Here is a 15979-nt window from a genome sequence, read left to right on the forward strand (position 1 = left end):
TGTTTCCTGAGTTTCGCCAGATCAGAGTTCCACCAAGGGGTTCCTCTTGTGATCTTCATAGACCGTAGAGGGCATGCTTCTTCAAAAGCTTCCATGATGAAGGTCGTTGTAGTATTAACGGCATCATCTAAATCCTTGGAGTGTCAATGGATGGTGAGTATCCATGAAATTTGGCCGCAATCAAATCAGTAAAAAGATCCCAGTTTGTTGACCGGGGATTCCTGAAACGCAATGTTTGCGAAGTAACATTTAAATGTTCAAAAATGATATAGCGATGGTCAGATAAAGACTCTTCATCTGACACATGCCAATTGGTCAGCTCGTGACGAATTCTACTAGAGCAAAGCGTTATATCTAACACTTCCTCTCTAGCAGATACCATGAAGGTTGGGCGGTTGCCTATGTTAAGTAATGCAAGATCTGTACTACTTAAGTACTCCTTCAAACTGGAGCCTCTCAAGTTAATGTCTGAGCTGCCCCAGATGATATGGTGAGCATTAGCATCACTGCCAACAATTAGCGGAAGGCCTTTTGAAGTGCAGTATGCGATGACTTGTTTGAAAGCATCCGTAGGGGATGGTTCATCATGCGGTAAATACACAGAACAATAGACGTATTTCCTGTTGAGGTTTCCAACAGATACATCAATTGTGATAGCACATACATCTCTGGTGGTTAGTTCAGAGATGAGTGTAGCAACTATTGCGTTTTGACAAGCACACAGGCTCGAGGCATGACACGCGAGTTTGCCATTTCATGTTTACTGATAGTGGCAAACACCGGGTTCACAAGGTTTCCTAGATAGAAATTTCCCTTACGAAAGTAAGGTTCTTGTACCAAGGCCACTTGGGCTGTACCATTTTGCATAAGTCTGCATAGATTGATCGTTGCTGTTCTTTTATGCTGAAGATTGATCTGAGCTATCCTAACCGTAGCCACTACCCAAACTAGGTAAGATTAAACTCTTCGCAACAACAGCACAACAAAGAACAGCAACAATAAATCCAAATCGGTATCGATTGGAAAACGCCAAAGGCGAGGATACACAGAATACACTGTAAATCGCATAATGCGAAACCATATATCGATCAAAACGATCAATTCTGACTATACATGTCAATGGTTGCTCCTCCGTGATTGATCTGAACTGGTACCAATTGCACTGAGATCCAACTGAATAAGGGGCTGGGACATTCCACTTATTCTCAAAGTGCAATTTTAGCAGCTCATGCATATTTGATCAATAACGGCGCCGGCCAAGTCCTTATAGTCAGCTGGGATGGGAAAGGAGTGTACTGGTTGTTGCTACTAGAGACCGAGAGCACTCTGCGTCCCCACAACCCGCACGGACTGGGGTATTTCTTAGACAGAAAGGATGGGAGATCTGGGAGTCACCGTTGGGTCGGTGATGCGATCCATGGATAGGGGTTATTTATAGTGTTCGTGATAGATTGTGTGGTGAATAAGGTCAAGCGGCACAGCACGCTTTGGTTGCATAACTTATAGGCGTTATATATACACTGTGCTGTGAGTAGAAGTTGGAAGGGAGGGAAACGACTTTTTTTCAATTCGTTTCTGGTTCTAGCGATGGCTATGAACATATGAATATACATGAGTTGTATATGTAGAGAAGAGAGAGCGAGAGAAAGTGGATAGAAAGATACAAAGTAGGATGAAAAGGACGGGCCAGGGATTGAACCCATGACTTTCTGCATACGAATCAGAAGCGGTAGCCACTAGACCACCAAGCCCGTAAATCGCATAATGCGAAACCATATAGGTGAAAATTTAAACTATTTAACAACATCTTCATAATCCCGCCCTTATTTAGCCTCAAGTGAGACTAAAAAAGGTCAGCTGATTGTCTCGGAGAAACACAAGGTCCACTGTACCATTGCTCCGGTTAGCGCAGTAAGGGCTACATATTGTGGAGGGCGCCCTGGTACTCCACAGGCTCCGTTAGCGGTTTGGTTTTTATTTGACCCCCCCTAGCCATTCATTCCTAGGCACGGTAAGCATAAAGCCGCATCACACCATGAATTAGGGGTCACCTGTTGGTGGATTCTTACCACCGGAACAGGCGGTCCGTAGTGTTATTCTTAGCCAATTGAGACAATCGCTACCGACACTACACAGCTATCTAGGCTGATCGAGAAAAGAAGTTAATATTGATGATCAACTTCATACGGACTCGAACAGCCGGAACATCTGGCATAAATGAACTCATTATTTTTATCTGTGTAGATAAGTTCCTGGAAGTTTCCTGGAATTCTGTAGGAATCCCAGCAGGAGTTTCCAAAGGAATCCCAAGAAAACTTGTAGATGTACAACAGCCTGCAAAAATTCTAAGGGGCATATCTCAATGAATTCTTATAAAAAATGCATGGATTTTATTCTAAAATGGTAATGCCGAGTAAAACACACTTTTATTTTCCTAGTTCAAAAACGGCTGACAAAATCGGGGGTAGACAGAATCGAAGGCTGGCAAAATCGGCTCCCCTCGTAGTTTAAGATCAGACGAATAGCTCGGTGCTATTGATTAGACCTTACATGGACTATTTTTGATAAATATAATGATTTTTTTTTGTAATAATTGTTATATTTTCAATGTTTTAGATCATGCAAATCTATATCAGCTTTTGTTATCAATAGTGAACGTCCATAAATTATGTCACCTGTTGAAAAGGGTGGGGGTGACGTTTAGTTTAACAAAGATTGATTATACTTATTTTATTTCAAGCCTACCCTTTCTTTTAAAATCTTTCTCTCCGTAGTTTATTGAAATCTGGTTTTTCACTTTCTCTACCACTTTCCTTTCCAGAGTGTAAAAAGTTAGTGTCACCATTCGGCTTAGAAGTGCCCTTAGCTCAAAAGATACTGAAACTAGTTTTGCATGATGATTGATTTTGGTTTTGGCGTGCATAAATAGTTTCCTGTGTTTTTTTTTGTCTTTTTTGATAAATCACATTTTTCTCGCATCTCAACAGCCAAGAAAACTCATTCCTTTCAGCTAAACACAGTTTACTACCCCGGCTGAAAATCATACTGTATGAGCGCATGTGAATAGCTGCTGAAGTAGTTTCTTTGCATTGGATTAAATAGCCAGTCAATCTCTGGACTAACAGTGTAAGAAAAGTGTACTATAAGTGGACTTGAAGACATCGACGCTGACTAGATCACATCAGCAACCAGCAGCGTACTAGAGGACCCTTTAACTATTTTTGAACTCTTTTTCTTTTTTGCAAATTCGTCCCAACCATTTTTGAATTTCGGTTATCGATCTGCCCGGAACGTGAAACGTGGCGTGTGTTTTTTGTGATCGAACGTAATACGTTACTCGTGTCGTGTCTTGGCACCTCGTGGTGCACTTCCGAAACATCATGACCGAATCACCTGACTCGCAGCGGCGCCGGGAGGAATGTGAGCGAAAGGCCCGCCGAGGGGAGATGGATCCCCGGTTGGAGTTCACCTTCCAGCTGCTGATGGACGCCACCGGATTGCCTCGGCATCAGATCATGGACCATATCTTCGAGGGGAACATGGTAAGTGGTGATGGTGAGTCATGATATTTCTCTAAATCCAACTTTGTTTGGGGTGCAAGCTGTCATGAATAAACTTAAAGATCTCAAAAGTAATAAGTAATTACGTTTAAACCTTTATTACCTGTTTAGAAAATCATGAAACATGGTATATGATAAACCATTTCAGCTGGACGAGATCAACCAGCTGTTCCTGCCGAACATGCGCAACAAGCTGATGTGGTTCTACCAGGAGGTGGACGAAGTCGATCAGCCCGCCGAGCGGGACATCAGCAAGCCCGGTCCGTCGCGGGCGGGTGCGTCCAGTTCGTCGAAAACACCGCAAGGTGCATCGGGAGCGGCCCACCACAAGCAGCACAAGCTGTTCATCACCGACGGGTGGAGCTGCGCTTTCACCGGGATCTGCATCTATATGTTCCGCATCAACATCCAGAAGCAGCTGCCCGAGGAAGGTTTCCATAAGGATCTGTGAGTGTTGTTGCCTTGGACCGCGGTCCAGTTTTATTATTTTTTTTTCGCTTCAAACCCACACGCGTATGTAGATTGAATTTTCTATCTTTCGTTTCGATTTCGATCAATTAGTTTAGCTGGGAAATCGCGGAAAATAACCAACCAACCATCACACTCACTCCATTGACTATCCGGCGAAGACTAGAGAGCGGAGACGACCCACGTGCAGGTGGAACCGATACGGTCTTTGCCGTATCTGACAATCTAATCCATTCTGGCTAAATTGGTGTCAATGATGGGGAAAAGCGTCGTGGAAAAATGAATGAGCACGTCGCGGATGAATTTGCATAAAGATTAGTTTTTCTTGTACCGCTTTTTGCACCTGTCCGTCCGGTCGGTTGGTTAAGTGACGGTCTGAGGGAAAACAGTGCGTGAGGTGTTGTTTCAGCTGATGGGTCGATATTCTTGCTTCTTAAAATGGAGAGCTTCCGTCAGTTTATGTTATTGTCTGGAAGAGTTATATTATGTGACAGAAGACCATGATGACAAAGTTATAACAAAATAATACCATCTTTTATTTAGGACGAGCTCAGCTGCCCAAGCAACACAGAAAACATCTTTGGACCATCAGTGTTTCCAAAGATGTTTTTAAAGTGAATTATAAGCGATTCAGAAAACATCTTGTGTTAATATTCAGCTGTAATTATGCTGATCGAAAACAAACAACACCAAACATGTTATTGTCTTTATCACGTATGAAATATGTTTATATAACTATTATATAACAGAAACATCAAGTTGCTAATTCAATCATAAAAGCAAACGCGACAGAACAACAGAAAGAAGATGAAGATAAAAATAAACCAAAATGCAAACATTGTATGCATTGATTTTAACCATTCCTAGGAGGCTCTGGTCGATGGGGGAGAGTGAGTGGTTCAAGGGAATTGACCTAAAATAACAGTGAAGTTTCTGAAAAAAAAAAATCAATCAGCACTTCTCGGTCGATGGGGTTACAATTGATGTTCCAGTCCCCCGTACCGTTTGCCGGTTACCATATCCTTCCTTACGAACGTCCCCGCGCTAATTAGGATCACCATACACAAATTTGGCCAACATCCTCAAGGGCAAAATGTACAGGCTGCTGATCTACCAACTGGTCTGTCGAATACCATCCAGAAACACCGCGCAACTTGTATTCCGGCCTTTGTGAAAAAATCAGCATTCAACAGTCGGTGCTGTTCCAACTCCAGCGTGAATTCCGGCACTCAAACCTCACCTCTAGCACACATGAATTTCATCGGAACCTTTTCTCAGTGCTCCAATGCACTGCGTCGTCATTCTTCCTGCTACCGCGGGGATTATGTATACGGAACACTGAATGGTCGGATAAATCATCGACCACCTATAATTCCACGGGAAACACAAAATTCCGTCGGACCATCAGCAGCGCAATTATTTACTATTGACAATTAGTTTGCCATTTTGACAGGTATAGCCCCGCTAAAAGTATAGCTATAAATATGTTATTTTGGCGTAGTCTAAATGTTAAGAAAACAGAGAGTGAGGGTATGTTAAAATGATGTTATTTAGACGTATTATAAATGCTTTTTTCGTTATTGATTATGAAGTTGCTCTCGGGGTGCAAATTTAACGTATTTTGAACTTGTTTCAAAAAGCTTGACGTGTAAAGATTGGTTGTTCGTATTTAAGAAACGTCATGTAGGTTACAGTGCCGAACAGATATATTAATACATAAATTAAAAAAAATGGAACAAAACCCACGCTTTCATTGCTCGCTCGAAATTATTAAGGAATCTACTTCCTCAGTTTTAAAATACTCGAACTTTACTTGAGTAATAATCAGTAGGTTCAGTTATTTAAAAAAAAAGTATATATTGATTGCAACATTTTTGAACGGCACTGTAAGCCAATTGGAAAAGCTGCCATATTGCTCTCACCGTAATTTGGAAAAAAATAGAAAATTTAGAAAAAAAATGCACCATTTGATTGATTCAATCTGAATATTTCAACGCAATTCAGGGGCGGTTGAATTTTAGATAGGTAAAATCATATGTTCCACCATAAATCTTTAATCGCAAGCAAAAAACACTACCCTTCCTGAAAATAAACCAATGCGTAAATTGTCATTAATTTGTTTTAGAAAATATGGTCTTTGTCTTCATCACCAGAGAACAATTTGTCGCGTTGTTGGAGTCATAAAATTATATGTAGTATATTTTTTTCTGTCAGTCGCTACGTAGTCTATATCTTCATTATGAGATGATATTTATATTATTATGTAGTTCGTTATAAACAAGTATTTTACAAATCGTATTACTAAGAAGCAGCTTAGTTTCAACCAATGAATATATTTGTATTATTAAGGTATTTTCCAAGTATCCATTGCCGAAAAGTAACTTTGTTAATACATGAAAGCTAAATGGAAAGCAATTATTAGTACTATAAGAGTATTGGGATACATCTTATATAACCTTTTAGATGTTTTATAAGCCGCCATTTTTTGCGCTGTTTTGAATATATAAGTATTCCATACGACGTTAAAAATGCAAGAATAATACAATCGAGTTAGTTCAAAACTTGGATTTTAAACTCTTATATAACAAGCTGTGTTACTTGGGTGAAATACCATTCTTATCAGCGCTTTATAAGCTTGAGCTGTTGAATGACATCCTTTACTCTATATAGTAGGGTGGCTCAAGCTTGTATGGCAAAACCACATGTCAAAAAGTTCGATGGGCCCCCTTCTCATTTCGTTCTATATGACGCCACGATGCTGTGGTCAAATTTTCAGCCAAATCCGTTAACATTAGGCCGGTGCTAAACTCGTTTGAAGTTTGTAAGGGAGTTTATATGGTAAAACATCGATTTTTACAATTTTCTACTGAGGGGTTCTATTTTTCCTTAAAACATGTAATCAATCCTATAAAAATATAGCCTGGGATATGCCGAAAAACTTTGTCGAAGACCGCAACATAATCAGACACTTGCGAAAAAAGCTTAAGCCTAGGCAGTACGGTCCCATTCAATGAGATTTTATTGCTATTGTTATTCCTTTACATGTTAAATGTTAAGCACCACCCGATGGTCTGCATGTAATATCTTTTCTTACAAGCTTCGGATGACTTTGCGGTCTTCGACAAAGTTTTTTGGCACATGTAAGACTATAGTTCTGTATAATCGGCTATGTGATTTAAGTAAAAATAGTGCCCCTCATGAGAAAAATGCTATAAACGATGTTTTCCCATATAAACTCCCATACAAACTTCAAATGAGTTTAGCACCGCCCTAATGTTAACGGATTTGGCTGAAAATTTGACCAGAGCATCGTGGCGTCATATAGAACGAAATGAAAAGGGGGCCCATCGAACTTTTTGACATGTGGTATTTTGAGCCACGCTACTATATAGCGCTATTCTACCTTTCGATAGCCTCACGTTGGTCCATTAAGGCCCTGTTAGGTTGCCTTTCTGCGATTAATTAACCTTCTTGTAGAACTTCCGTGTTCCTCAAAAAAAGGCACAGTAGTTCAATTACTTGTATTCTGCATCTACAAGGTGTTGTATTTTTAATACAAGTACTCCAATGCGAACTTTTGCCCCATACTGGGGGCAAACGTTCGCATTGTGCGGGGCAAAAGTTCGCACATGGTAATGGACAGTTTATATGCGTGAAGTTCATTTATTTCATGTTAATTCATGTTCATCCTTTCACTCTAGCCATTTATCGTGTTTCTTTCTATTCATGACATTACATCCCATCTGGAACACGTACTGGCTCTCAGTTTTGTATATAGTGTATTTTATGAATACTTCCACAACTATTTACAAAGAGCTTAGATAACACGAGTATGGTGAAAAAAAAACATGTTTTTTAATCCATTTTTCATTATTGTTTTAAATAGGCGAACACAATAATAGCCTTTTAAACAATTTTCTTCCAAAACTATTTTCAAACCCTCTGTTGAAACGATTTGAGGGTGAATAATACACATGTTTTACATATATAGAAGTTTTTATACGTCATTGCTTAATAGATTCTGTAATTATAATGATGTTCAAGATTCAGAAATACAGTGCGAACTTTTGCCCCATAGCGACCGCGAACTTTTGCTTCACTGTCGTGACTTGTAGAAATGTTAGTTTTTTGTTCATTCGAGTACACCTCTCTAACTATTATGGAATAACGATTCTCCGACATCAAGAGGTTCTGAAATTCTTCTTCCTGTCACTACAAATTCTTATTATGAAAGGTCCAAAAAATACATCTACTAGAAAGTAGAAACACATTTGCATAACAAAATCGGTCCAATTTTTATTGATGAGTAACTGATCTGATAATAAGTCGATCTCACACAGGTGTGCTTGGGTTCATAACTTTTGCGCAGAGAAAGACCCACTGCGAACTTTTGCCCCGCATTACTCTACTATATATAGTTGATTACTTAGAGTATTGAGCGCAGTTTGACCATCGCCAGACATGTCATCGACCAATCAAGTGTATAATTAGTAATGTAAAAAATCGACCAATTAGACGATGCTCGCCGATGCGGGACTAAACCCAAATTGACAACCCTGATAATGTCGTACAAACCTACCAATCAATCGTTGCTAAATCGGTTTGGAAATGATAACCTACCTTTCCGGTGAACAGTGGGATGCATGTATTTGGCAACCCAACCCAACCGTTGCTATTATCTTTATTATGTTTTGGATCTGGATAGCAAAACAAAATTAAGACGACGTTCAACAGAGACTGTTCATAAACCACCTAGTCCAGGGTCCTTTTGGGAGCTACCGGATGTGACCACCGGAGATATTCTCCGAAGAAAATTGCTACATATGTACTGTATATTGGGGTTCACATCCATAATCCATTTTTTTTGCGGCTTCAAGTACTGAGTTCAGAATTATGGGGTCTTAGAAGAATTTGTTCTACAGTCGACTCTCCACATGTCGTTGTTCTACATCTCGATATCTCTCCCTATCTCGATGGTTTGGTCGGTCCCTTTATTCTGCATACGTTTTACCTTTCTACATATCGATATCTCCTTATCTCGATATCTCTCTATCTCGATGCGATCTCGTTATTGTTTTTGTTCGAGATTTTCTCTCCATGTGTCGATATGCCCCTTTTTACAGGTTACTAGATCGCGTTTCTTAGAAGCAAAACATTCTCTGAAGGCGAAGTGACATCTGTTTGTTGACGGTTTTTCCTAGTTACGAACGATTTTTCAATCTAGTGTGCATTACTAATTGGTTCTTGAATTCGATCTCTCCCTATCTCGATAGTCCCTTGAATATCGAGATGTAGAGAGTCAACTATACTTAACTCTTTATATTGAAATTTCTCCTTTGTGATTAATGGCACTCTTATAGGATTTCACTTTTCTTTTAATTGAAGATAGAATATTCATGTCTTCTGAAAAGTTACAGAAAAATGTATTGTTGGAAAGTTTGCCGAACAATCTATTGCCTCATTTACTCAACTTAAAGAGTTACGTGTCATTTTTTGTGAACAACCCCTTGTAATAGATTTTTTGTCATATAACTTTTTCTAGGGATTTTTGGGAATTTTTTAACTTTTTTCAAAGTTGTTCTTGAAGATGAAATACACCTCTCTCTGCTTCTATCATTTTACTTACATAACACTCCAAGTGGAACAGAACCTGTATTTCAAATTGGAGACAATTCCAAAAAGACTTTTTGAAGAAGTCCTTTGTGAAAATCCTGTAGAGAACCTTCGATTTTTGGAGAAATTATCGTTGGAATACTTTCACTTTCACGTATTTATTCAGAAGAACGAGTAAACGACTAAACAATCCTGCTATGATTCCTTCGGAGATTTATAAAAGGGTTATTTCATTGCAAGAATTTCTGAAAAAAAATCTCACAGATAAATTTCTGCTGGTACCGAAAGTTTTTTTTTTTTCTAAAAATCCTTAAAAAATACTCTGAATAAATTACAAGTGGAATTTCTATAGGATACCTTGGAGAAATCCTTGAAGGTATCACAGAAGGAATATGTACAAGAGTATGTTTAAAAATCCTTAGAGAAATTCCAAGATGGATGCCTCCACGAATACCTGATGGGCTTCTCTAGAGGATTACTGATGAGATTGCTGAAGAAAGGGTTCCTTCGGGAATTTCTCCTGGGATACTTCCAGGGATTCCACGCCAGGTATTGTACCAAGAAATTATTAATGAATTCCTCTAGGGACTTCTCCAAACAATCCCACAATAATTCCTCCAGTGGTTTCTATATACATCAGATACATCAGATCTCGCTCTCAAAAATCATCTGAGAATGTCTGCTGGGATTCCTCTAAAAATTATTATCGAGACATTTGAAGGGATTTTTCCATGGACTCTTTCAGAAACTCACCTTTTGTTCCTTCAGAGATTTTCAACAAGGATTCTTCCATTAATTTAGGCAAAGACTCACCCACGAACTCTTCTGGCATTACTACTAGGAATTTGTTGCTGAGATTTCTCCAGTTATTCCTGTTATAATTTATTCATGGATTTCTTCTACTTAGAATTAGGTATTCCTTCTAGGAGTCCTCTTTAGATTATTTTGAGAACTACTGCTGGAATTGCTGCAGGACTGTTAGTAGGTTTTTCTAGACATTTCAGGTAGGAATCTTCCAGAATTTTTCTCGTCTAAGTTTTATGCAATATCTGCAACGAATTCTCCAAGAAGTCCTTTAGGAATCTCAAGATCAATAATTTGAGATATATATGCTGAAGATGATTTCCAAGCATCTTCAGCATATAGGGTATTGGTTCCCTTATTAACCCTCGAGCAGTCGCGTCTTTGACTACCTGCATCGACGCCGCGCTCACGCTGTGTTCCACAAGCGTGCATTTTTCATGGTGCGTGTACTCAGTACACGACGCGACCGTTCCCGGGTTAAATATGTGGCACCCATTTTCATCCTACGAAAAATAAAGGAATGAAGGGCTGTTTGCTTTGTTTCTTATATTTGTATTTTTCGTTAGAAGTGAGCACACATGAAAACAAAAAGAGCGGAATAAATCGGTGCCGTAATCGCTTGTTTTCGAATAGGATGAATATGGGAGCGTGAGATTACTGATGGCACACATACCATATATCTTCAATTATTGTTAAGCAAGAACTCCCGAAGAAATTCCATAAGGAGTATTTGAAGGAAACCCTACTGTCTACTGGATGCGTATTGCAAGATTAGTTTCGAGAGGAATCCGTGGAAAAAAAATCCCAGGAAAAAATCCTGAAGGGATTCTAACAGTAATTTTGGAGGAGCCCCATCAGTCATCCCTACAAGAATTGCTGGATTATTCTTTTAAGAAATTCTCTTTGAATTCCTCCAAGAATGCTTGATAAGATTGTACAAGAAATTTTCGCTGAGATTCTTGCATTGATTATTCAAAGATTTCTCCAGAAATTGTTCTGATGATTCCTTTAGGGATTTCTTCGATGATTTCTCTACAAAATAGAATCATGGTGTTGCACGCAATATGAATTGCCAAGAAAGTGTTCCGTTATGCTGTGGCGCAAACAGCGCTAAGTACTACATATTGCAGTTCTAGAAAATAGTGTGGATGTTGATGTTTTCAAGGCAATGCGAAACTTTATTATGAAATGTTAAAAAATCAAGAAAATTATCAATAATTCTTACGTTTGGACGTTTGGAGGCGAATGAATTAAAATTAATAACTTTAAAACCTCAAAAAAAAAAGAAAACTATTATAAAAAAAATATAAATGTTTGTGTGTTTAAATGAAAGTATTTTCATCTTTGACAATAAGCGATGCTAAAAGAAGATTCCATAGATTTCCGGGATTTCTCCAGAGGTTCCTTAAACAATTCCTCCAGAAATTCCTCCACGGATTCCTCCAGGAAGTCTCCCAAGGACTTATTTTGGAACGCATTCAGAGATTCCTTCTGAAATTCATCAAGGGATTCCTTCAGGAATTACTCAAAGAATTCCACCAGGGATTTCTGCAGGAGTACTTCCAAGGATTCCATTAGGAATGCCTCTAGGGATTCCTTCTGAAAATCCTCCACGGATTCCTCCAAAAATTTCTCTTGTAATCCCTCCAGGGATTCATCCTTGAATCCCTTCACATATTCGTTAAGGAATTCCTCCAGGGACTCAACCAGGGACTCCTCCAGGATTTTTCCAGAATTTCCTTCAGAATATCTCCCAAGAAATTCTTTAGGAATGTATCCAGGAATTCCTACTGAAATTCATACAAAGGCTCCTCCAGAGATTCCTTCTGTAATGCATCCAGGGATTCATCCTGGAGTTCCTTAAGACAATTCCTTAAGAAATTCCTCCAGGGATTTCACCAAAGATTTCTCTTCTCCAGGAATTTTCCAGAGCTCCCTCCAAAAATTCTTTCTAGAATTCATTTAGGAATTTCTCCAGCGATTCCTTCAGGGATACCTCCTGAAAATCCTTCAGGAATTCTTCCATGGATTTCTCCACGACATCTAAGGATTCCTCCAGAAATTTCATCAGGAATTACTCCTGAAATTCTTCCAGGGATTGCGGATTCCTCCAGCAATTTCTCCAAGGAATCCTCCAGAATTTCCTCTAGAAAATCCTCCAGGGATGCCTCCAGGAGTTCCTCCAGGGATTCCTCCTGAAATTCCCCTATGGGTTCCACCAGGTCCTCTTCCATGGATTCCTTCAAGAAGGAAATTGAGCATGAGCATGAGCATGAGCATGATTGACCGCCCGCGGTTGCTCCTCTGTTATTGCAAGGACAACTGCATTTACACAAAGAACCAACAGATGATGCTTGGGATTAGCTTTCTCTTCATTGTGTAAATGCTGGAATCCCAATACTTTTCAATAAGCAATACCAGCGCCGGCCGCGTCCGAATGCAGGTCAATTGAGGATAGGGAAGGAAGTGATGACGTGATTCTCGCTTAGGCCAATAACCGAGGAATTCTCTGCTTTACTACGAGAAATCACTAGGAGTTTGGATAGGGGAAATGGAGATGTGTTGAGGATTTTGTCGTGGTAAACGAGTGTAATGTTTTGATTCGCGATTAATGATGCGCTCGCGAAGAAATACCCTTCTAAACCTTGGACGACGAACGCGATCTTTTGTGCTTCAAAACTCACCCTACATAAGTTATTCATTCGCAACTAAGGAGAACACAATGCTAAAAACCGACGCATCTGTAGTTTGCGTTTCCGCGCGAGACAATGCTGAACGCGATCAATTCACAAGTATTAACAAAATAACACGTGATAAATAAATCAGAAAGATCTTACCGCATGGTTCGCCGTCTATCTTTTACCAACCCTCTCTTTTTCCAGAAATTCATGCAACCTTTATTTGAGCCAAAACATTTATTCATTTGGACTAAAATATTACAAATGTCGACACCGAAGATGACGAACCATTCAAATTGATGTGTTCATGCAAAAAATGAAAGGAAATTATTTATTATCAACTAAATGTGCATTTGGAGCTAGCGCCGACACATGACGTGACGAGCTTTTCAATATTTGTTAGATAGATACACAAAAACCAGAGCAGAATTGTATAAATCCTTTAGCATTAATTATTATTATTATTATTATTATTGTTATGATAAAATGGAAAGAGCTCACCAATTAACATCCTTCGAAGTGTCCAGTGCGTATGTGCTACAGCATCTTCCACTAATTGGCCTCTTCTCCGAAATCACACTGAACCGCTACAACTACACACGGGTACGACGATGTGGACATTCAAATTGACGACGACGCAGCCGGTCCGAATAAAAAAAAGCGGCTTTTTCACTTTGCCTCAAAAATCACACTAAACAAACGAAGATGAGCACAGCCAAATCTGCGACGACGACGACGCGGCAGCCCCAAATGAAAAAAAAAAAATGACCTCTTCACTTTGCCTCCAAAATCACGAAGATGAGCACAGTCAAATAGACGATGACGACGAACGATTCGAATGAAAACGCGGCCTGTACACTTTGCCTCCAAAAACTCAAAGCGGCATTTCGACGTTGCCTCCAAAAACACACTAAACTGCCCTGTACGAAGACGAGCACTGTGAAATAGACGACGACGACGACGACGCGCTCGCGGCCGAACCAAATAAAAAAAAGCCGAAATGCCGCGTTGCCTCCAAAACACCGATTCCTTCAAGAAGGAAATTCTTCAGAAATTCCTCCTGGAATTTCTCCCAGATTTCTTTCATTTATTTAGTTAACATCAAATTCAAGATAATACTGAATGAACAATTTGCCGCCATAATACTCGATTTGCAGCTGCAGCTCTCCAACCTCGGTCGCACCCAACATTCGCCAGATCACGCTCCACCTGGTCCGCCCATCGTGCTCTCTGCGCTCCACGCCTTCTTGTACCAACCGGATGGTTAGCAAACACCAACTTTGCAGGGTTGTTGTCCGGCATTCTTGCAACATGCCCTGCCCACCGTATAAGTGCAGCGAGCTCGTGGTTCATCCTTCTCCGCCACACACCGTTCTCCTGCATGCCGCCGAAGATAGTCCTTAGCACCCGTCGCTCGAAAACTCCGAGTGCTTGCAGGTCCTCCTCGAGCATCGTCCATGTCTCGTGTCCGTAGAGAACCACCGGTCTTATTAACGTCTTGTACATGTTACATTTGGTGCGGGGGTGAATCTTTTTTGACCGCAGTTTCTTCTGGAGCCCACAGTAGGCACGACTTCCACTGATGATGCGCCTTCGTATTTCACGGCTCACGTTATTGTCCGCCGTTAGCAAGGAACCGAGGCAGACGAATTCTTCAACCACCTCGAAAGTATCCCCGTCTATCGTAACATTGCTGCCAAGGTTTGTCCTGTCTAGCTCAGTCCCACCTACCAGCATGTACTCTGTCTTAGCCGCATTCACCACCAGTCCAACATTCGCTGCTTCACGTTTCAGGCGGGTGTACAGTTCTGCCACCGTTCCAAATGTTCTAGCAATAATATCCATGTCATCCGCAAAACAGACAAATTGGCTGGATTTCGTGAAGATCGTACCCCGGCTCGTTGCATAACACCTTCCAGGGCGATGTTGAATAGTAAGAAAGTCCATCACCTTGTCGTAGTCCCCGTTGAGATTCGAATGAACTGGATAGTTCACCCGAAATCCTTACGCTGCTCTGCACACCGTCCATCGTTGCTCTTATCAGTCTAATCAGCCTCCCGGGAAAGCTGTTCTCGTCCATAATTTTCCATAGCTCTGTGCGGTCGATACTGTCGTATGCCGCTTTGAAGTCGATGAACAGGTGATGCGCTGGGACCTGGTATTCACGGCATTTCTGGAGGATTTGCCGTACGGTAAAGATCTGGTCCGTTGTCGACCGGCCGTCGATGAAACCGGCTTGGTAACTTCCCACGAACGGAAGATAATCTGGGATAGCACTTTGTAGGCGGCATTCAAAATGGTGATCGCTCGAAAGTTCTCACACATTAACTTGACGCCTTTCTTGTGGATGGGACAGATTATCCCTTCTTTCCACTCCTCCGGTAGCTGTTCGGTTTCCCAGATCTTGACTACTAACTGGTGCAGACAGGTGGCCAACTTTTGCGGGCCCATCTTGATGAGTTCTGCTGCGATACCGTCCTTACCAGCCGCTTTGTTTTTTTCCTTTATTTTTGAGACTTTCAGCCCTGAGCTGGTTCGTCTCTTAGCCGCTTTGTTGTTTTTGAGCTGGTGGATAGCATCCTTGACTTCCCTCAGCGTAGGAGTTGGTTCGTTCCCGTCCTCTGCTGCACCAACATAGTCATTTCCTCCGCTGCCTTGGTCCTCCGTGCCTACATTCTCTTCGCCATTCAAATGCTCGTCGAAGGGCTGCTTCCACCTTTCGATCACCTCACGTTTGTCCGTCAGGAGGCTCCCGTCCTTATCCCTGCAGATTTCGGCTTGCGGCACGTAGCCTTTGCGGGATGCGTTGAGCTTCTGGTAGAACTTGCGTGTTTCCTGTGAACGGCACAGCAGTTC

General features: G+C 40.8%; 1 protein-coding gene across 2 annotated transcripts in view; it reads left to right on the forward strand.

Moving 5' to 3' along the window:
- The first annotated feature begins 2737 nt into the window (after positions 1 to 2737).
- Positions 2738 to 15979, forward strand: part of LOC109405027 (dynein axonemal heavy chain 5) — a 76384-nt gene continuing 63142 nt past the window's right edge. Inside the window, exons 1-2 of one of the 2 annotated variants that reach the window (XM_062858765.1) lie at positions 2738 to 3542; positions 3709 to 4007. In XM_062858765.1, coding sequence (XP_062714749.1) covers positions 3381 to 3542; positions 3709 to 4007 — 461 coding nt within the window. In that variant the 5' untranslated portion in view covers positions 2738 to 3380. The remainder of the gene's footprint in view (positions 3543 to 3708; positions 4008 to 15979) is intronic. The other variant, XM_062858766.1, reaches the window with a different exon arrangement.

The sequence above is a fragment of the Aedes albopictus genome, chromosome 3 (assembly GCF_035046485.1).
Source record: "Aedes albopictus strain Foshan chromosome 3, AalbF5, whole genome shotgun sequence".
Lineage (NCBI taxonomy): Eukaryota > Metazoa > Arthropoda > Insecta > Diptera > Culicidae > Aedes > Aedes albopictus.